We start from the raw sequence: 19,661 nt of genomic DNA on the forward strand, positions 1-19,661 counted from the left end.
ATCATGAATTGATGCATTATAGTCGCGAATGCGGCTGCATTTCAGGGTTGCTAGTCTTTTGTGCGACAAGCGAGGGCTGGTGGCAACTGAATGTACGTAGGGAGCTTTGGGTGAGGAGACATGCGAGGAGACATGCGGCTTCGCTCGTCGCTGTTCCGCTGGTGAGAGCTGCCGGGGTCTCGGGGAGGATGAAACGCGAGGAGATTCAGCAGGTTGCGACTTGAGCACAGCAGATATTCGGATGATGGGCATGGGACGAACCCCCTCGTCGACTTCTGCCATGTCTGTCGGTCTGCCGCTCGTTCCAGCCTTTGATCCGAGAGTCTCCAGCACTCTGAGTCTCCACTGGTTGGGCACAAGGAAAAGACTTCAGGCCATTCCACTCCGAGGATCAGAAGGTGAAGATCATGCGAGATTAGTCCGGTTGTCTGCAACTGAAGGCAGGCAAGACGAAGTTCATTGAGGTGCAAAATTCAGGTTTTCATCCTATCCTCTCGCTCTCGCTCTCCTTCGATCTCCTCTTCTCTTCTCTCTCCCTCCTCCTTCCCTCTTCGCTTCTCTTCTCTCCCTCCTCTCTTTCCCCTCATTCTCAGGCCCTACCATGGTTAGTGGAGGAAGTGCGGGTTGGTCAAAATTCGAGCCTGCCTCAGCGGGCCAAGAAGAGGTCAACGAAATGGTCCTACCACAAACTTGCCTGCTCAGGCGCCAACAATGGCTGGGGGCAGGGGAGGCGGAAGGAGAGCAGTAGGAGGAGAGCAGTAGGAGGAGAGCAGCAGGAGGAGAGCTGTAGGAGGAGAGCTGTAGGAGGAGAGCAGAGGCAAAGGGTACAAAGCCAGAAATACATCTCCCTGTTTCTGTAGTCTCTACTACAACTGGCTGACTTTTATTCCTGCAAAATCAAGTTGAATTGTCTCTTCATACAAGCAGCTGGGCTATCTCTTCATATAGGAGACTGGTCTGTTCGACAGGGCTAATCTGAGGCATGTACACTGGCTGCACTGTTATGGTGGTTGAAGGTGGTGATATCTCCTTGGCGAGAAAGAAAATTTTTTATGACATATTGAAGAAGAATGGTGGGGTCACAGTCACCAATATTTCTAGCTCTTCAACTCACCCAACTCACATCGTTAGCTCTCTGCCTTATGACACCCTCGAGCGAAAAGTCGGTGTCGGTATGCTGCAGAAATGTCCCTTTGTGGTGACTCCGAGGTGGTTGGAAGTGTGCAACTCCATGAAGAAGCGAGTGTGTGAAGATGAGTATGCCATAGCTCGACAAGAGCAAGAGGAGAGCTCGAAGCTCGTGCGTGAGATTCAGAATGAACATCGCGAGCGAAGTGATGTCAAAGATAACGTCGTGCATAACACTCCCCCTGACGAACACCACAAGTGCAGTGTGACATCTGACCGCAAGAGATTTCGGGATCACGAGAGCGCTCGTCCGACATCAGAGGTTGGAGAAGACGCAAAGTTACCACGAAAAGAAGCAGGTGGTCTTGTCAGGGTCAAGTTGGTGACATGGAACGCTTGCGGGTTGAAGGGGCGGAGGGAGGAGATGGAGGTGGGCAACGACTACGAGACGACCGACGAGGAGGAAGCAAGTCAGTCTGTTGATCCTGCTAGCCTGACTCATCGCACGTGCTCGCGCTCTTTCTTTGAATTCTTCAGGAGTCTGCGAGAGCCCAACTGCGAGTACCTTATTGGGATTACGGAGACATGGCTGTACCTTCTTATGACCTTCTTGATTGCCGTTTGACATGTGTTCTTCAGATGCGATGACGACAAGAACAGCCGATCACATCAAGAACGTCAAGATCATGAGAGATGGTGGGAAAAGCAGGTGCAGAAAGTGTTTCCGAAACGTACATGGCATGTAAGTCAAATAATTTGACTTCTTTGCTTCATCACATTATTCCAGAGCATATGGAATCATAATCATCTGCACTCGCGCCATGGATGTGTTTTGTTTTCAACTATGAAGCCAATCGAGGTGGCGATTTATCCTTGCATCCTAAAGCAAAGGGTCATTTATCTTCATCATCGCCAACCAACACTTACACCGCCCTCTGTGTTGATGACACACCTTGCTTCAGGTTGAGTTTGGGCTTGACGGGTTGGAGCCCAAGAGGTGGTTGGAGCTGCGACATCGCTTTAGCTGCTCACGTCCCTTGCTGCAGGCAAAAGGGTCTTGAAACCCTCGCAGGCTTCAGTTCTTCTTTCTCGGATCCAGAAGGACGCCTGATCTCTGCTTCTTTCTCTCTCCTACACGCCTTCGTCTGCTATGTCCCTCATCCAGGTCAGGTCGACTCCTGTCCTCGCTCCATCCGCAACACCAACGGCCTCTGCAACCTTTCCTTCCGCCTTCTTCATTGGGACCGCCTGCTCCGAGAAAAGATCGCGCGCGCGAGCAAGCAGAGTCTTCCAGTGATTGTGCTTGGGGACCTCAACGTGCACCGAGGGGGGCGAGTGGAGGATGGAGCATGTGCAGCAACATGCGACAAGGAGCTGCAGAAGAGCCTTGAGCAAACTCTCGAGACCTGCGACCTCGTTGACGCGCATGATGCTTGTTGCTCGGAGGAAAGGGAGGGGAGCCGGAGGGAGGAGAGGCAGAGAGGATGTACGTTCTGGAGCAGGAAACATGCCTCATGGTGGGCCCGACTTGACTACATGCTCGCGTCCAATAGCTTGTTGGATGGAAGTCGAGGTCGATTGCTGTCATGCGAGGCTCTCAAAGAAACTTTCGGCAGCGATCACTCGCCGGTGAGAAAATGTTGGTAGGATGAATGGAAGCTCTACTCTTTACCCCCTGCACATTTCATTCCTGTCGGCTTGCTGCGGTGAATACATCTTGATCTTACTTGCTCCAGGTTGTTTGTACAGTGGAGATCAGGAGCGAAGAGGGACTCAGGGGAGCAAAGAGATAATTTCATGTTTATCATTGAGCTAGAAAGTACAAGTCATGTTACATGGATTGCTACGTTTTCTTTTTGATCTGACGAGAGGAGAGGAGCAAGGGGCCGATTGAGAGGAGGGGGAGGGTTTGACGGAATATGAGGGCAAGACACGAACGAGAGAAGAGGAACAGGCAAGGAGAGGATCGTCAGACATTCTCGGGGTTTTGCGGCTCGACATAGTCAGGACTTTCAACGGAAACGATCTGACCTGAAAGAGAGTCAGGCGGGAGGGGAGGGAGCAGCAAAAGGTAGAGGATGGTGGAGGGGGGAAAGAAAGAGACGCAAGAACAGAAAGGAGGGGGAGAGGAGGAGGATTCAGACTCACTGCAGCTGGAAGATGGCCCTACGGATGATGTGGGAGATTCAGGAACAAGCACCTTGCTCAGGTTGCCTCCCGCTTGTGCGCTGCCCTTGCTCGCCTCCGACTCGAGGTCAAACAGCTGCAGAATGTAAGGCGAGGTGAAGGAGAGGGAGGGGAGGAGGTGAAGGATGATAGAGATAAGGAGGAAAGTTGAGGCAGGAGGAGGGAGGAAGGAGAGACGGTAAACCTTAAAGCTCGCGCGGTGAAGCTCCTTCTCCGCCTCAAAGAATTTTCGCATTTTGATCGCAAGCTGATGTATGGCGTTGTCAGCAGGGTTGTAGAGCATGGCGTTGTCGAAGGTCAAGAGCACATCTGCATCCCACTGCGCAACCCAGTCAGAAGGGGAGCAAGAGAAAGACAGTAGAGAGAAACGAGAGAAAACAGTCAGAAGCAAGTAAGGAGGAGGAGGAGGAGGAGGAGGAGGAGGAGGAGGAGGAGGAGGAGGAGGATTTGACTGAAAAATGTCAAGGAGAAGAAGACACAAGAGAAGGCGGAGAAGGGCAGGGAATTTACCTCCTTGTATGTGTTATATGTATTGGATTGTAGCTTGTTTGAGACAGTCTGCATGGACAAGGTCAGGCTGCTTGCATGATGACGAGCAGGGGTGTCGAAGGAGATTCAAACAAGAGAAGGGGGAGGAGGTCAGGCAAGAGTGAAGAAGGAGATAGAGGAAAGGAATATCTTCCTGAAGGTCCATTGGGTTTTTGATGACTTCAAAATAGTCAGGAATATTCAGCTCCACGGGATCAACCTGAAGAATCAAACATCATCTCCATCATCACCTCCATCATCATCTCCATCATCATCATCATCACCTCCATCATCTCCATCTCCATATCATCATCTCCATCATCACCACCACCACCATCATCTCCATCTCCATATCATCATCATCTCCATCATCATCATCTCCATCATCATCATCTCCATCATCATCATCATCTCCATCATCATCTCCATATCATCATCATCATCATCATCATCATCTCCATATCATCATCATCTCCATATCATCATCATCATCATCATGATCATGATCATCATCATCTCCATCATCATCATCATCGTCATCGCCTCCTATCTGATCTTCCCATTCTCGATCTCCTCCATTGTCACATCAGTTCGCTAATCATCTTCTCTATTCTCTGCACACTGTTTCCTCACAGGATCCAAGAAAGGCCACGAGAACTTGTGCTTGAAGAGCTTCTTCATTATCTTGGTTGCTCGGTTCACCCAAGGCTGCTATGTGAGATGAGCGTACACATCGATACAATCTTCACGCTCTCCACACGTTCACCTGAATCTGCTTGATCGGCTTGCTGGGGCTCGCCTTCTGCTTGGGATGTCAGGCGCCGCTCACTCCGCAAGTCGCCTCCCACCTGCTGCCTCCCCGGCGTCCTCCCTCCCCCTTCGCCCTGAGCCTTCGCCTTCAGCTTCTGCTTTTCTGCCGCGAGAGCCTGAGCAGCGTCAGGTGGCAGTGAGGAAGAGGCAGGGAGGAGAAGGGGGGGGGGGGAGGCCGAGAGGAGGAGGCCGAGAGGAGGAGGCGAAGAGGAGGAGGCGAAGAGGAGGAGGCGAAGAGGAGGAGGCGAAGAGGAGGAGGCGAAGAGGAGGCAGGAGGGGGAAGCAAGCAAGCAGGAAAAGCGGCGCACCAGCTCGTACTCCTCTTTCTCATGCGGTTCCACGATGTCCCAAATCTGCGAGACGGTGTGAGATCAAAGTGAAGCTTCAAACAGGAAGAGGAGGAGGGGGAGGGGAAGGAGGACCAGACGAAGATGTTAATGGTGAAGGGAGTCAGAGGAGCGACTTCACCTCCTTGTCCGCGTTGTTGGTTTTCCCCACAGTATACGCGAGGACCTTACCATCATCCTTACACACAGCAGCAGCAGCAGCAGCACGTCTCTACCTGCTTGCATCTGCTGGCAGGGAGATCAAGCTCTCTCTCCTGTCCTTCGGGAACGAGCTGAGCATCATCACGTTCAGGTCCGTCGAGCTCCTTCCCCCATCCTCACAACCTTGTATCTTGGTCGACCACTGCGAAACGTTTCCCCGGAGAAGACTCCCTTGGGTTGCATGGGAACGAGATGACACCAGTCCCTGCGAGAAAATGAGAAGAGAAGAAGTGGAGAGGATGAGACAAGGAGAGGAGAGGAGAGGAGAGGAGAGGAGAGGAGAGGATGAGAGGAGAGGAACGGGGAGGGGAGGGGAGGTGAGAAACATGAAATTTAGCAAGGTCAGGGCTATCGTCTCGTCAGCAGGCATCTTCATGGTATGGCATTACATGTCAACGATGTAGTGCAAGACGTAGTAATACTTGATGTTGTACTTGTTGTTTGTGACCGTAACCACCTGCCACCAAATTCAATCCAAGTTTCTTTCACCAAAAATGATGAGATTCATCATCGGCATGTCAGATACAACACAACAGCATGAAGAGCAGCGTCGAAGAAATAAAGACAGTGTCTCTCAGGTTTAACAGTGGTACAGAACAAACATCAGAAGCAATGACACACCTTGTTGTACATGCTGTTCTTCAATAGAGCCTGATTGACAAGCCCAGGAACAATCTGCAGAAGCGTGCAGATTAGCAACAGAGGGTTGAGGGACAAGAGCTAAAAAAGGGTTTCAAAGCACCTAACAAGAGACTGATGGCAGTACGAGAGTGGTGGCAAGAAACGTGGAAAGGAGCATCGGAAGGAAATGAAAGGAGAACGAGGTAGGAAGGGAGAGGAAGTGAAGAGAGCGAGGGAGGAGGGGAGAGGAGTGTGGAGTACCTTCTCGTTCCTCTTTGTCTCCGGCAGGACGTCAGGCTCTCTCGTCACTTTCTTCGGTGGCATGTTGGCCTGCATCCTCGGCTTCAGAGTTTCCATCGCTCCTCCTGCCGGAGGAGATCTCCTGCTCCCACGCGCGTCAGCACCGAAACTCGCTCTGCTACTGTTAGCTTCACTTGATCAGCCGACGAGCCATCATGTACGAAGGGTACAAGTCTTCCACTGACTGTTCTGGGAACGTCCAGTGACAGTATCTTGAACAAACTCGGTCAATCTCTGTTGCTTCACTCTCACTGGTATCACCCGACATATCCGGCAGCTCTCCGCAACGCAACATTCTCCTCTGAGTGATCGTTCCAGTCCACATCATCGTCCTGGGACCTCGTCATCGAAGTCGGGGAGCAGAAATCGCAGTTCACCACAGATTTTGACGACTTGCAGCCATTCGTCACATTCCACAGCCTCTTGACCTCACTGTAACAAGGGACTGTCAGTCTCTTGTGTTTTGATTTGAAATCTCGGCTTTCATGAATCTCGGTGATCTCCTCACCTCATAGCAGAAAAACTTGAAACGCTGGAAGCTGTCGGTGACATAGCAGGTGAAATGTCTTCAGTCTTGATGATCTGAACAAGCATACGATTAGCCGGAAAGGAAAGGAGGCCGAACAACCTTCTGCAACGCTCTTTCAACCTCCTCCTTCTCGTTTACTATTTCCACAAAATCCGTCCTTCTCTTCCCCTTGCCGACCTTCCGCCACACAACTTGAACGGTGTGCAAATCCTTGAGAGGGATTTCTTCTGTGACCACCTGCAGTACGAGCAAGTGAGCAGAGAAAACAGCTCCTCCCTCCTCACCTTGTACGGGATGAAGCGAAGGGCGTCCTGCCCCCTCTCAATCGAGATCAAGTCGGGAGAAATAAGGTATTCCTGCAACTTCTCTTGTGCTCCATGATGACTCTTGACTTGGAACAGGCGGACTTTCCTGTCGCTTCTCGAGACCAGGATCTTGAAGGGGTGAAGGTTTCTCCCAGGAGACATGCCCTTCGCGCCGTAGCCCTGCACGTTCTTGCCCGGGCTGGCTTTCTGCGCGCTCTTACCCTTGGTGCTGCCGACGACGAACTTGACTCGCTTGTTCTTCATCCACGAGGGGAGAGTTCCATCGTCAAACTCTAGCCGCCGCTTGTTCGCAGCCTGTGACAGCTTGCTCGGTGCCGGGTTGTCATCATCGCTGTACTTCGCGACCGCACCGACTCGGATGAAGTCGAAAGACTCGTAGAAAGCAACTGAGTTGTCAGTCGCCTGCACGATGAGGTACTCGAACTTCCCTTCCTTCTCCAGCTCTTCGATCACCAGACGCACCAGCCACGACCCGCACCCGAGGCCTCCCAGCAGCGACAGCTCGGCCACGTGTGGCCAAATGATCCCTTCTCCGTCGGGGTCTCCGCTCCTGACCTGCTGGTCGAGCTCTTCAGCAAGCTTGTTGTCATGGTCCCAGTTCCTTCCCGTCATGTCTGACTCATGAATCCCAGCTTCTGGAGCAAGGGAGTGCCATCTGAACGCTCGTTGCCACACAGTGAAGGTCGTCATAGTGATGAATCCTTGCAGCCACCCCTCAGCTTCGGTTCTCACTTGGTACCCGTAGATCGGGTCGTCGGTGTCAAGCCTGTCTGCCATGTACTCCAACCCCAGCGGCTTCGTCTGAGTGCCGTCAGAGTTGTTCTTCTGGAACCCGAACCTTTGAATCCTCCGACTCGCTGCTTCGTTGCAGAGCAGGAGCATCTCAGATAGCGATGCTACCCACTGCTCTCTGTCCTCCAGTCTGACGATCACAGAGCCCGACATGTCCTTGGAAGCTACTGGCACATCCTCGAGATCGTAGCAAGGAAGTCCTAGCTTCGACATGGGGCGCCGTTGGGCCATCATCTTGTTGGAGGGAGGAAACGTGAAAAGGAAGGCAAAGATTCAAATTCGGATGTCTTGCAGCAGCGCAAGCACTTGAGATGAGAGTATGATGAACGTACTCCACGGCACACAAGACAGTCAAAGTCAGGTCTCCTCGTCTACCTGCTCGACGCTCTTGCCATGCTCGCCTTTTACTTCGTTGCTCTCCGTTTACCACGCCATTTCTCCCTCAAGCCAACGTCGCCTCTTGTCTGACCGATCAGACCGTCGCCTCAACACAAGCATCTTTCATGGTTCATCACAAACATTATTCGCCGACCAGCCGCTCCCATACCGCCGCATCTTCGCGCTCTCCTCAGCCATCTTATGCTTGCTGCCATCCCCGCTTCCTCGCTTCCATTGAGCGGTCGACGAGGAAACTCTCAAGAATGGGGTGGGGTGGGTCATTGACTTGGTACCATGTCCGAGATGAGTAAACTTGTAAAAACCATTCTATTAGAAAATTTTCTATATAAAATATCTATCAACATATTTAACTGATTGTTTAAATGGGTCTAGTCGTTGTCACCCTGACACTGGTGGAACCCAGCACCCCCGTCAGCGAAAAAATGCAGGCCGAGGCACTGAGAACGAAAGGAGATGAAACCACATGTACAACACGCTCAAGTGATCTGATGATGTGAAGAGGAGAAACAAAGAATTTGGAACGAGATGAGCTGATTGCCGATCGATCGATGCTCGTCGTAAGCTATGCAAGACAAGTCGTACGGCGACACCCTTACGAACCTAAAAGTAACATCGTATTGAAACGTTCTTTGTGACATGCTCTTTGATCCTTGAAGAGCTCAGAGTGATTCTGTTCTATTACGCTCGATGTGAAAATTTGCAAAAATGCCAAGAAGCAAAACTCTATCATACTTGAAAATTAAACGAAGATGTACATATATTGAATTCATTGATCAGGGTCGAGTTACAGACGAAAAAAAAAATTCACACTACACAAGTCTGCACATTCGAGCATTCAAAACTTACACACTGGTGTTACAAACAGTTACAAACAATCCACTGCAACAAGCGACATGGACGATCTATGGAGTTCCTGGAGAAACATTCAGTCACCATAAGCAAGATTGTACTTGTCAAGAGAATGTATGCAAAGACGAGAGCACACTTCCATTACAGCAGGAAGATGACCTGCTGAATGGGACAACACTTTTGCAACAGTTTCTTTCGCACGTGACAAGCTCGATCGACACCTCCCATGGCGAGGGGCTGTGGATCAGCGGGTTGTGCAGCACAGCAGACCAAGAGTGAGGATCAGGTAGACATACTGGGTTGAAAGGAGAGCAGGGTGACAGCATGGGGGAATGCGGGAGAAAGTGAAGGGGAAAAGGCAGGCATAATGGAGGAAGGGTAGATTCAAACTAGCATGCACCTTCAGCAGCAAGGGAAAAGGTTCCCGAATTAGAGCTCTACCATCCGCTCGAGAGGACCTACGCCAGCTAGAATCACAATGCAATACCACGAAGCCAAAATCTCTCACCTTTGGATGGTTCGGATTCGGAAATTTCCTCCGAAGGATTCGTGTCTGCTTGCAACTTTGTATCTGCTTTCATACTTGCTTCAAGCTTCTGCTGCTCCGCAATGCCTTGCACCGCGACTGGTGCGCCAATGCCCAAAGCAGTTGCACCCACAAAGGCAAAGACACAAAAGCCGCCGCAAACACACATTGCTGCCGCGTAGGCTTGGCTGAAAGCGCAGACATGTCAGGAGGTAGATTCAAGAAGAATCAATTTGGTTGTTGATGCTAAGAAATGGCACAGAAGGAATTGGAGTAAGATCAATTAGATTGGAGCGAAAAACATAACATCAATCAAAATTCAATCATCTATGCAATAGAGTAACACCTGTGAATGAAGAGGTAAAGAAATGCAGCGTATATTCGAGGTGTAATCACCCAAAAAAACAGTAGGGAAATATTGGAAGGAAAACAGGAGGTAGTTGAAACGGGGTGGGGAGAGAGGACTGAGGGAAGCTGCTGCTGCTGTAACAAGGGAAGATAACTAGCTAGCAGGGATGAGGCCGAGGAGAGCAAGAGGGGCCGAGGATGCAGCAGACGCGAGCCGGCATCAAGTCGCGTGCATGGCCAAGGAGCAATGATCCAAGTTGACGGGTCGAGTTCTCAAAAGGGGGGTGGTCAGATCTTGAGGGTGGTCGAATATTAGACCATGGGGTGTTCTGGAAGTAGAATAGGGGGGTACTTTATCAATGGGGGTCCAACACGAAGGTTCTGGGGGTGCTCCAGAAGTTTTAACCCCTGCAACTTGTTGGGGTAGGTAGGGGTACTAATGTCGTTCTCAAAGTACCCCGTACAATTACCATCCATTATGGGTACTTGAATCAGAGAGGGATTTGAGAGAAGGGACATGGGGTGGGGGTGGTAGAAAATAGTGAATATGATCAGGACCGGTATTTCAAAATGATATCAGACGGGTAGTACAGTATAGTACCCCTACCATCTCGAAATGACGGAACGCAGGGGGTTATATGATGGGGGTGGTAAATCGACGAATGAGCAGGTCGAAGAGCCGTCAGAGCTCATACTACCCCCTTTTTCAATAGGGCTAGGAGGGGTGGTAGTTCGGATTGCCGGCGACAACATGTGGGGGATTCAGGAAATGCCGAGACGGCAACCAATGAGAAAGCAGGCTGCAATGGCAGCGGCAAAGGCAACTCCATCATATCAACAGGCGATCAAGAACCCTATGGCAGCGATGAGTGCAGTACTGACGGTAAGCATGTTCTTATCGGATGATTCTCTTTATATTTGTACTTTCGTGCGATAACCTGAGTTGTTTGTGATGATGGTCCCATTTACTGTCGATAAATGCTGATCCTTCACTCATCATCTCATGACTTTCAGTATCTTTTTTGTCGCCTGATATCCATTCTGAACATTGTTCCGCAGATGTGCAAAGACCAGTCGGTCCCCAACGGCTTTTGTTAAACTCATGCTGGAAAGCAACGCTCATTATAACTGAAGCTGATCTCGTGTGTTTTCCTTTCATGTAACATATAGATTAGGAATTGATCTGATAACATTTTTTTCAACAAACGGTAAATAGTGAAATAGCTACATCCAAAATGATACTTCGAATGCTATTTCAGCACATGCCTTTCCTGATAGAAAATATTGTATCCACAACATCCTAGCATCAAGAGTCAGAGGAGATGGCAGACACAAAATCAGCAAATCAACATGATGGTTGTTTTTGAAGGCCTTCCGAGCTTCTTCAAAGGAGATTCCTGTTTGTTCCGCAATACACCTGCGCAACTTGGTTACACTTGGGTTAAATGGTGTTCGAAAACATCACCTGATGTCCATGTCCTGCTGCCGAAGAAGTTCTGACTGGAATGTTTGATTTGTACAGAGCAAGGATGAGGCCAGCTTTTGGGAAAGAGAGCTCTTGTCCTGGTCATGGTTCTGCTCGGGAGAATTCTTTGAGCTGAGAGAGCTTGTAAGGGGGAGAGATTCCTTTGGTGATTTCGGGCTGGTTCTGTGAGAGGAGGGGAAAGGAAGGCTCATCGCAAGGTCTTGCTTCTCCTTCGTCAGCCCAGCAGTCATCATTCTTCTCCTCTCTGTTTCCCTGGACTTGAGTTCTTCTCCCTCCCTGAACTTGCGCTCTTCTTCTTCTTCCATCTGCCACTTGCTCGTCTCCAGAAGCTTCCCCAACTTTTCCTCGAGCACACCGAGCTCCAACTCTGCCCTCACCTCCTCTCGTGTAGCATCTGCAACTCTGAGCTTGGCAAGTGCTGCCTGCTCCTTGTGCCTCGGCGGCTCGACCCCCGGGGCGCGCTCGGTACCCTGTTGCCTTTGAGGTTTTGAGAGACGAGGGACGATCAGCTCCTGGGGTGCTCCTACTGTCCGGGCGCCAGCCATCTTCATCGGGTCCAGCATGGAAGCGTGGAAAGCAGGCTCTGGCGGAGCTCGGCGAGCTGGGAGGGGATCCTTGACCTTGGTGATGTTGGAGTGAATGCAGGGGGAGCAAGGAGGTGCGGGCTGGGGCTGATCCAGGAGGGCGGCAGGCAACTCTGACCGAGTCTCGGGGAAGACGATCTTTGACCTTATAGCCTGATGCGGGCCTGACTTTGCTCCTCCTGGAGACAAGCTCGAGCACGGGGAAGTAGCTTTGACGCTATCCTCCCATTCCTTGGCTGACTCAGAGGCAAGCTCGAAGCCTTTCGCTGCCTGCTGCTGGCCCATTATCGCCTCGTCCTGCTGCTCCTCTAGCATTGATTCGTTTGAGCTGTTCGTGCCGGGCCCGGCTGCCTCGCGTTGTGAGACGCACTGGCCAACCCAGTCCTCGCGGTGGGCCTCAACTCTTGAGTATCCCTGCGGTCCCTCAGACCTGGCTGGGCTGGGCTGCGTCTCGTCCTTTCCCGACCCGGTCACTTGCTTGGGCTCAATCGTTTGAGCCTCACAGACGCTCAGCGGCACTCCGCTTCTTCTTTGCACGAGAACCCACCTCGTCCTTGAGAACGCTCTGGTCTGCAAACCCAGCAGGACAGAAGAACCTTCTGGGCCCGTGATGATGGACAGAAGCTCGTTGCGGGAGATGTCACACACGTCCATCGGGTCGACCGCAAGCAGCTCGTCGCCCTCCAACACTCCGGCCTTGAAGGCTGGACTTCCATGGATGACAGTAGAGATCCGCGTGGACTTTCCGTCCTTGTCGGTGAATGAGAAACCGAGGGGAGTCTTCTCAGAGTAGCGGCTGATTTCAATCCCGATCACCTGGAACCTTCGCTTGACTACGATGTACATCTTTAGACCAGCACCAGTCACAAGCTTGTTCAAGGAGGCGGCAGACGAGCCCTCAGGGATCAGCTTGTCTGTTGCTGACTTTAGGATCTCTCCCGGGATAATGCCTGCCCTCTGTGCTGGGCCATTGAAGACTACAGCCGCTACAAGGAAACCACTTCCGCCTTCGGCATGCTTGAACTTGATGCCTAACCCGGCCATCTTCGCCATATTCTCATTTGTGGGAAGAAATTCAAGGTCCTCGGAACAGGGGCTTGATCCAAATCTGGAGATGTCGCACGAGTCAACCGTCATGTTGGACATTTCGCTGATCGTAACACTGATTGTCTCCGAGGTGCTATCAAGATCTTGAAGCGAGTAATAATCGGACATCACAGCCTCCTCTTTCACCTGATGACCAGTTGCCGCCTCAACGGTGTTGTGATTCGCTAGCTCTTGCCTGTCATCATGGTTTTCTTCGATCGCGAAAGAAACATCGTTGGACTGATCGCCCACGTGCAGGTTTTCCAGTATCATGTTCTTACTGTTGTCATGGAGAGCATCGAGATTGCTTCTCAAATCCATTTTGCTCTTCTCCAGCAGGCTCAAAGATGTAGACAAATCGTAGGAACCTTGGAAGAGGGATTCGGCAGTTTGATCTACAGTACTCAACGGTTTTGAAAGCGGCTCCTTCAGCTTCTGCTTATCAAGATTCTTCAAGAAGTCTGAACCTGACAGCAGAAGAGAAGACGCAGCATTCCCCTGCCCCCTCCATTCCTCTCTCTTTGATCCCAATGGATTCTCCCAGGACTCACTCGGCTTTCGCACCTGAATACCCTGATCCTGGGCATAGATCAGCACAACAAACAACATGGAATCCGATCAGCTGATGAATTCATATCTACCTTGTCGCATCCTTCGTACTCCTTTGTTCGCTTCTGATGTACTTTTCCTCGATCGCCATCTTTACTCGCTAGCGCTACTGGCTTTGAAAGATCTTTGTTGACTAGCTCACCGAGACTGTTAACCTGCACATCACATCAGAGAGCATCTGATGGGGCTGGGAGGCATACGAGAGCATGACGATCCAAATGAGGTTCAGTGTTGATGGCTGATCTGTCAATATGCTGATTACGAAGCAATGCTGTAGAGTTTCCATTCGCGTCTACGTCGCAGTGATCGAAACTGTTCTTGGTCCAAGATCCATTTTTCGACTTTTTCAAGAAACCAGCTTTTCCTCCAAGTGCCGTGTCAGAAATCTCCCTGAGTGGTTTCAGATTCGATATATTCGTTTCGATCTTGTTGATGTCAACGTCTGTGAGTGGCTTTCGAAACCCCCCTTGCTTTGAGGAAGCAGACAAACTTTTCTGCGACTTGTAATCCCGGTCGCTCGCATACTCGTCCTGGAAGATGAAAATGCTTTTCATCGTAGAGACGAATGAAAGGCTGCCAGTAATCAAATAAGCGAACAGAACTTGTTTTCATAAATTTGAACAATGCATACATGCAAGCACAAAGATATCTATCAAGTTTCCACTGCAATGCAAATAGCCCACAGGTGGCTCATTCATTGGATCATCTCCTGAAATCGTCCAGACAATTCCTCTAACAAGATCTGGTACCTATTCCCTTTGTAGCCTCTCATCTGCATACTTTTGTCTACGCTTCGTCCTCCTCTGCCTCTGACCATCTCCACACATCGCTACTCGCATTCTCGTACCTAACAAATCGAATTTCAATTCTTTACCCGCCCTCATACTACCCCACCCCTCTCCTGATCATAGAAGCCAGCTACTACCCTCTCTATATGCATTATGACCTATACCTTTCACAAGTGTACCCTTTTCTTTCCCTGTGTCTACCCCTCTAATATTGACAACCCTAATCATGTGGACACCTACCCCTACCTTTTCTACCCCACCCACCCATCACGGGCGAGCGGCGGGGCCCCGGCCGGCCGGCCGCGGCCCGGGCCCGGCGCTCGGGCCGCTCGGACAGTCACCCAACGGGCCAATGCGCGGCGGCGGCCCCCCCGCCCGGTGGCGGCGGCACGCCGTGACGGCAGTGAACGGGCTGGGCCCGCGTTTTAAGAAACCGTGGCAGCCGCCAGCACTGGGTGACTTCTGAGTGCCACGCCGCTGCTGAGCCGCTCCGAGCCGCAGGCCGGGCCCGGGCCGGGGGAATAGCCGGGACGTGACGGTTCCGTTGGCGCCTGAGCAGCGCACTGCAGGGGGAAGCAGGAGTTGGGAGGCTTCGGAAAGCTTGGAACTTGCGGGGGCCGCGCCGCCGCCATTTAGTAATTTCAACTTGCGGCCCGCCGGGCGAGGCGCCCGGGCCCCGGGGCCCCGGGGCACGGACGGTCGATCGGACCAACCGTTACCGGTGCATAAGGTTCAACGGATCCGTTACACTCCTTGGTGGATGCAGGAACGGTTATTTTAAGTTAATAAGAATCGCGTGAGGCAATTGACAGTGTAACGGTTGGTAACCGTTCTTTTTTCTGAAAAAAGAAAGAGGCTCGTGAACGAGCGGAGGAGGCGGCATGCAGGAGAGGCGAGGGGGGGCGAAGGATGGGAGAAGAAGAGGAGGAGAGGAGGAGAAAGCTTAAAGGAGCGGTGAGAGATGAAGATACATGTAGATAGATCAGGTTGAAGAAGAAGTATCAAGAGAAGAAGGGATAGAGATACGATGTTAGACGCAGGCATGAAGGAAAGAAGGGGTGCAATGCGCGGTGTGATCGTGGAGAGAGGACGGTGTGGTGTGATACAAGAGGTGTCAGAGATGTACGGCATGCAGGATTCATCGACATGCATGTTGGAAAGATGGCAATGCAAAAAAGAATCGATGTACAGCTAGCATGGTGTGGTATTTGATCTTTCCTTGAACAATCCTGACATCAGTTAATGAGTTGGACTTTCCATGTAGCAATGGAGAACAACACCTTTCTTTGTATCACTTGATTTTATTTACAGAATCTTTCTGTACGGTTGGTTGGCTGTCCTGTTGCAACTTGTTGCTTGTGTACGTGTTTGCAATGAAGCGTCGCCTCTGAGTTTCACAAATTGGTTTGGTTTCTGCAGTGAGTTTCTTTAACTTTCGTATTTCTTTCCATCATTTGAGTGCTTTTGCCTCGTTACCCATTCATGAGAGTGGATGTTTATGTACTTTGAGTGTAGTCTTGGTTCCAATTTTGATTTGACAAAGTGCAACAAAATTTTGTTGCGCACGAATTCAATGTGTATCATGTTTCTAGTCCAATTATTGTAATCTGATTCTCTATCTTCGAATGTATTTATTTGTCATTCAAAGGTTGTGAGGTGCAAGGTTACAATCAAAAGAGGCAGCTGGTAGTCTGTTCTGAGTTAGGGAATGTTACGAGAATCGCTTGCTTGCACACATTCTGACGCTTCCTGCTCAGCATGGTTTCCCTCCGGCTGCAGAAGCGCCTTGCTGCCTCCGTGCTCAAGTGCGGCAAGGGTAAGATCTGGCTTGACCCGAATGAGGTCAACGAGATCTCCATGGCCAACTCCCGCCAGAACATCCGCAAGCTGGTTAAGGACGGTTACGTGATCCGCAAGCCCGTCGCCATCCACTCCCGCTCTCGCGTGCACCGAAAGAACGAGGCGAAGAGGAAGGGAAGACACATGGGCTTCGGTAAGCGCAAGGGTACCGCCGAGGCTCGTCTCCCCACCAAGGTCATCTGGATGCGTCGCCAGCGTGTTCTCCGCCGCCTCTTGGCCAAGTACAGGGAGCAGAAGAAGATCGACAAGCATCTCTACCACGTTCTCTACATGAAGTGCAAGGTGAGGAGGAGAAACGAGGAGGAGGATGGGGGGAGGACAGGAATGCTGACAAGAGGGTCAGGGTAACGTGTTCAAGAACAAGCGCAACCTCATCGAGTTCATCCACAAGGCCAAGGCCGAGAAGGCTCGTGAGAAGTCGCTCGCTGATCAGGCTGAGGCTCGCCGTAACAAGGCTCGCCTTGCTCGTGAGCGCCGTGCCGCTAGGTGAGAGCGAAGGAGGGGGAGGAGAGCAACGTCTGACACTGGTGCAGGGTTGATGAGAAGCGTGGAGTGTCAGAGAAGGAAACACCTAAGGATGAGCCCGCTGAGCAGGTGAGAGGAGGAAAAGAAACTAAAGAGGAGCTGACGTGTTTTCAGCCGGCCGCGGAGAAGCCCAAGAAGGAGAAGAAGAGCAAGAAGTAAACTAGAAGGGAAATTCTCTTGATTCATTAAAACCCGAAAAGACATACTCTACATGTGCCACGGACAAGCAGCACCTGCTCGATCTCTTCAACTCTCTCCTTCCCCTCCTCAGTTCACCTGTTAGTCGCTTCATGTCTGCCCCAGTTTCCTCCTCCAGCAGCGTCAGGAGGAACATCTGCATGTCGTCAGAGCCCACCAGCACTGGCCGTCCTAACCGCAAGTCCCGCAAAGCCCTCGAAGAGCGAGCAGGGGCTGCAGACGGTCAGAGGTGTGAAGGGGAGGAGGAGCGTCACCGGTCGGGCGTCTGTAGCAGCTGCTGCTTCAGCGCTTCTGCTCCTGCACGGAAATCAAACCTGATGCTTCAACCTCTCAATCTCTATCCTCCACTCTTGTCTCCACTCCTCCTCTCCTCGGCATGCTCGCTTCTCGCTAGTCACCTCCTCCCTCCCCTCGCCCCCACTTCCCCTCTCCTCTCTCGCACCTTCACAGTTGGGCTGCCTGGCGAAGAGAGCAAAACGCTTGGCAGTGACCCTGACGCTGGAGGCTGGTGAGACGAGCAGGGGCGGGTGCCGATGAAAAGACCAGGGAGGGGGAGCTGAGGGAGAAGTCGAAGGGAGGGATTGAGGCAGAGAGCGAGCGAGCGAGGGACGGATGGAGGGAGCGAAGGAGGGAGCGAGGGAGCGAGGGAGGGTGCAAGGGAGCGAGGGCGTACTCTTCGTGTTTGAAAGTTCGATGCGAGCAGAGCAGAGACAAGCCATTCCCTGCGACTCCATGGCAGATGCCGAAGCCCTACTCGAACTGTCACAACCCCCTGCCCTCACGAGCTCCCTCTCTAGATTCACCTTCTTGAGGAGACCTCGCTCGCAGATGACCTGCAGCAGGACATGAGGGGGTGGGGGAGCGAGGAAGAGGGACAGCAGGGACAGAGGAGGGACGAAGGACGAGGGACGAGGCAGGAGGCAGGAGGGACGAGGCAGGAGGGACGAGGGACGAGGCAGGAGGCAGGACCCGTTGAGCATTTTTCGCCGCCTGAAGAAAGGCGTTCACTAGAAAAACACGAAATGGGCAAGAGGAAAAGGTGAGCGAGGAAAACCATACGACCAGGAGGGCAAGAGCACTCAAGAAGAGCAGGCAAACAGAGCGAGGGGGAGTTGGAGCAGAAGCAAGAGAAGGAGTAGCGGAGCTTACCATCTCGTAATGAGGTTCACCAAACTCTTTGTGAGCCTGCGCGAGGAGAGGAACAAGTCCTACGGAAGTTCAGCAAGACGTACAAGAGGTGAGACATATAAGGGGCGGAAAGAGAACAAACAAGAAGGAGAAGCAGCAGCAGTATGGGGTCGAGCAACCTGGAGCGCCATGGCACCAATGGACGAGCTTGTCTTGAGCTGAGTGCGGGAAGTCAGTGGACAGGAGGATCGAGCAGAAAAGGAGAGAGGGAGGAGAGAGGGAGGAGAAAGGGAGGAGAGAGGGAGGAGGAGGAGGAGGAGGAGGAGCAGGAGCAGGAGCAGGAGCAGGAGCAGGAGCAGGAGGAGGAGGAGGAGCAGGAGCAGGAGCAGGAGCAGGAGGAGGAGGAGGAGGAGCAGGAGCAGGAGCAGGAGGACCATTGCCCATGGAAGAGGGAAGGTTTCCAGACTCAAATTGTGATGCAATCAATGCATCGACGCATCCTATAAGGAAGTGGAATCAACACAGGAGAACGAAGAAAAGAAGTTGGGGGAGGGGAGGAGGGGAGGAGGAGAAAGCGCGAAGATGAAGAAGATGGGGCGAGACAAAGGAGGAGAAGGAGATAGGATAAGAGCGATGAGGGGAGGGACAAGGAGGATAATGGAGGAGGACGGGAGGCGGCGAGGAATCTTACCCTTCACTCTCTTCTCACAGCCGAACCCATCTGCATCCCCGTCAAACTCTTAGCTCCTTTGACTTTGTTCTCACCGACGAGCTTGCGGAAGTAGAGGAGGATGGTGAGTATGCCGCACAGACCTGTTGCAATGTGAGACGAGGCAATCACATGACATGGGGAAGTGAGAAAGGAGAGATGAGAGGATGGAGGAAGGGAGGAGCAGGGAGCAGGGAGCAGGGAGCAGGGAGCAGGGAGCAGGGAGCAGGGAGCAGGGAGCAGGGTGGAGCGAGGAAAGGATGAAAGGAGGGAGGAGAAGGGAAGATGGAAGGAGGAGAGAGGAGAATGGAAGGAGGCAGGGGGCAGGAGGAAGAGGAGAAGGAGCATGCCATGAGCTGCTCCGAAATATTTCTTGTCATGCCACTCCCACATCAACGGAAATCTGTTGAGCAATCAAAAACGTCCACCCTCATCCTCCTACTCCTACTCCCATTCCCTGCCTTCCTTGTTGCGGTTGGGGATACTGCACCATCACGGGTCAGCCATGAACACGTCAAGCTTGCTTGAATCACTTGGACACATCCTCCTCGTTATATGACACACTGTGACACAGCACAGTTACAACACAAATCTTGTCGAGAGACGATCCTTTACCTCTCTTGCCATGCATTCTGCCACTGCACCGGGTCATATGAGTAGGTGTTACTGGGTGTCTCCTCCGCTAGAGCTCGTGCGTCGTGATGGTTCTCTTCAAACTCATCATCCGAGTGCCCAGTGCCTGAAGGTTTACAGCTCACATCGTATCGCAGAGCAAAAGACAAGCCCTCCACCATTCT

At 51.9% G+C, this 19,661-nt stretch overlaps 7 protein-coding genes across 7 annotated transcripts; 2 read left to right on the forward strand and 5 right to left on the reverse strand.

Moving 5' to 3' along the window:
- Positions 1 to 982: 982 nt before the first annotated feature.
- Positions 983 to 2,921, forward strand: GUITHDRAFT_101940 (hypothetical protein; the record flags this gene model as incomplete). The annotated part of the gene is made up of 5 exons (XM_005838954.1): positions 983 to 1,719; positions 1,768 to 1,870; positions 2,091 to 2,125; positions 2,175 to 2,757; positions 2,865 to 2,921. The coding sequence occupies 5 exons, from the start codon at positions 983 to 985 to the stop codon at positions 2,919 to 2,921; spliced, it is 1,515 nt and encodes a 504-aa protein (XP_005839011.1).
- Positions 2,922 to 3,535: 614 nt separating this feature from the next.
- GUITHDRAFT_43993 (hypothetical protein) lies at positions 3,536 to 4,527 on the reverse strand (the record flags this gene model as incomplete). The annotated part of the gene is made up of 3 exons (XM_005838955.1): positions 3,536 to 3,624; positions 3,937 to 4,063; positions 4,477 to 4,527. Coding segments are annotated over 3 exons (267 nt in total), but the record flags the coding sequence as incomplete, so codon positions are not given.
- Positions 4,528 to 9,446: 4,919 nt separating this feature from the next.
- On the reverse strand, positions 9,447 to 9,712 carry GUITHDRAFT_101942 (hypothetical protein; the record flags this gene model as incomplete). The annotated part of the gene is made up of 2 exons (XM_005838956.1): positions 9,447 to 9,475; positions 9,526 to 9,712. The coding sequence occupies 2 exons, from the start codon at positions 9,710 to 9,712 to the stop codon at positions 9,447 to 9,449; spliced, it is 216 nt and encodes a 71-aa protein (XP_005839013.1).
- Positions 9,713 to 11,146: 1,434 nt separating this feature from the next.
- Positions 11,147 to 14,210, reverse strand: GUITHDRAFT_133787 (hypothetical protein; the record flags this gene model as incomplete). The annotated part of the gene is made up of 6 exons (XM_005838957.1): positions 11,147 to 11,191; positions 11,242 to 11,308; positions 11,357 to 13,514; positions 13,599 to 13,626; positions 13,689 to 13,811; positions 13,857 to 14,210. The coding sequence occupies 6 exons, from the start codon at positions 14,208 to 14,210 to the stop codon at positions 11,147 to 11,149; spliced, it is 2,775 nt and encodes a 924-aa protein (XP_005839014.1).
- Positions 14,211 to 16,199: 1,989 nt separating this feature from the next.
- On the forward strand, positions 16,200 to 17,037 carry RPL19e (large subunit ribosomal protein L19e, cytoplasmic; the record flags this gene model as incomplete). The annotated part of the gene is made up of 4 exons (XM_005839322.1): positions 16,200 to 16,586; positions 16,648 to 16,790; positions 16,838 to 16,898; positions 16,944 to 17,037. The coding sequence occupies 4 exons, from the start codon at positions 16,203 to 16,205 to the stop codon at positions 16,986 to 16,988; spliced, it is 633 nt and encodes a 210-aa protein (XP_005839379.1). The 3' UTR covers positions 16,989 to 17,037.
- Positions 17,037 to 18,179, reverse strand: GUITHDRAFT_101945 (hypothetical protein; the record flags this gene model as incomplete). The annotated part of the gene is made up of 8 exons (XM_005838958.1): positions 17,037 to 17,062; positions 17,106 to 17,163; positions 17,204 to 17,240; positions 17,282 to 17,324; positions 17,470 to 17,519; positions 17,701 to 17,777; positions 17,831 to 17,860; positions 18,177 to 18,179. The coding sequence occupies 8 exons, from the start codon at positions 18,177 to 18,179 to the stop codon at positions 17,037 to 17,039; spliced, it is 324 nt and encodes a 107-aa protein (XP_005839015.1).
- A 1,129-nt stretch (positions 18,180 to 19,308) lies between these two features.
- Positions 19,309 to 19,658, reverse strand: GUITHDRAFT_101946 (hypothetical protein; the record flags this gene model as incomplete). The annotated part of the gene is made up of 3 exons (XM_005838959.1): positions 19,309 to 19,348; positions 19,398 to 19,427; positions 19,480 to 19,658. The coding sequence occupies 3 exons, from the start codon at positions 19,656 to 19,658 to the stop codon at positions 19,309 to 19,311; spliced, it is 249 nt and encodes an 82-aa protein (XP_005839016.1).
- Positions 19,659 to 19,661: the final 3 nt, after the last annotated feature.

Source organism: Guillardia theta (genome assembly GCF_000315625.1).
Source record: "Guillardia theta CCMP2712 unplaced genomic scaffold GUITHscaffold_9, whole genome shotgun sequence".
Classification (NCBI taxonomy): domain Eukaryota; class Cryptophyceae; order Pyrenomonadales; family Geminigeraceae; genus Guillardia; species Guillardia theta.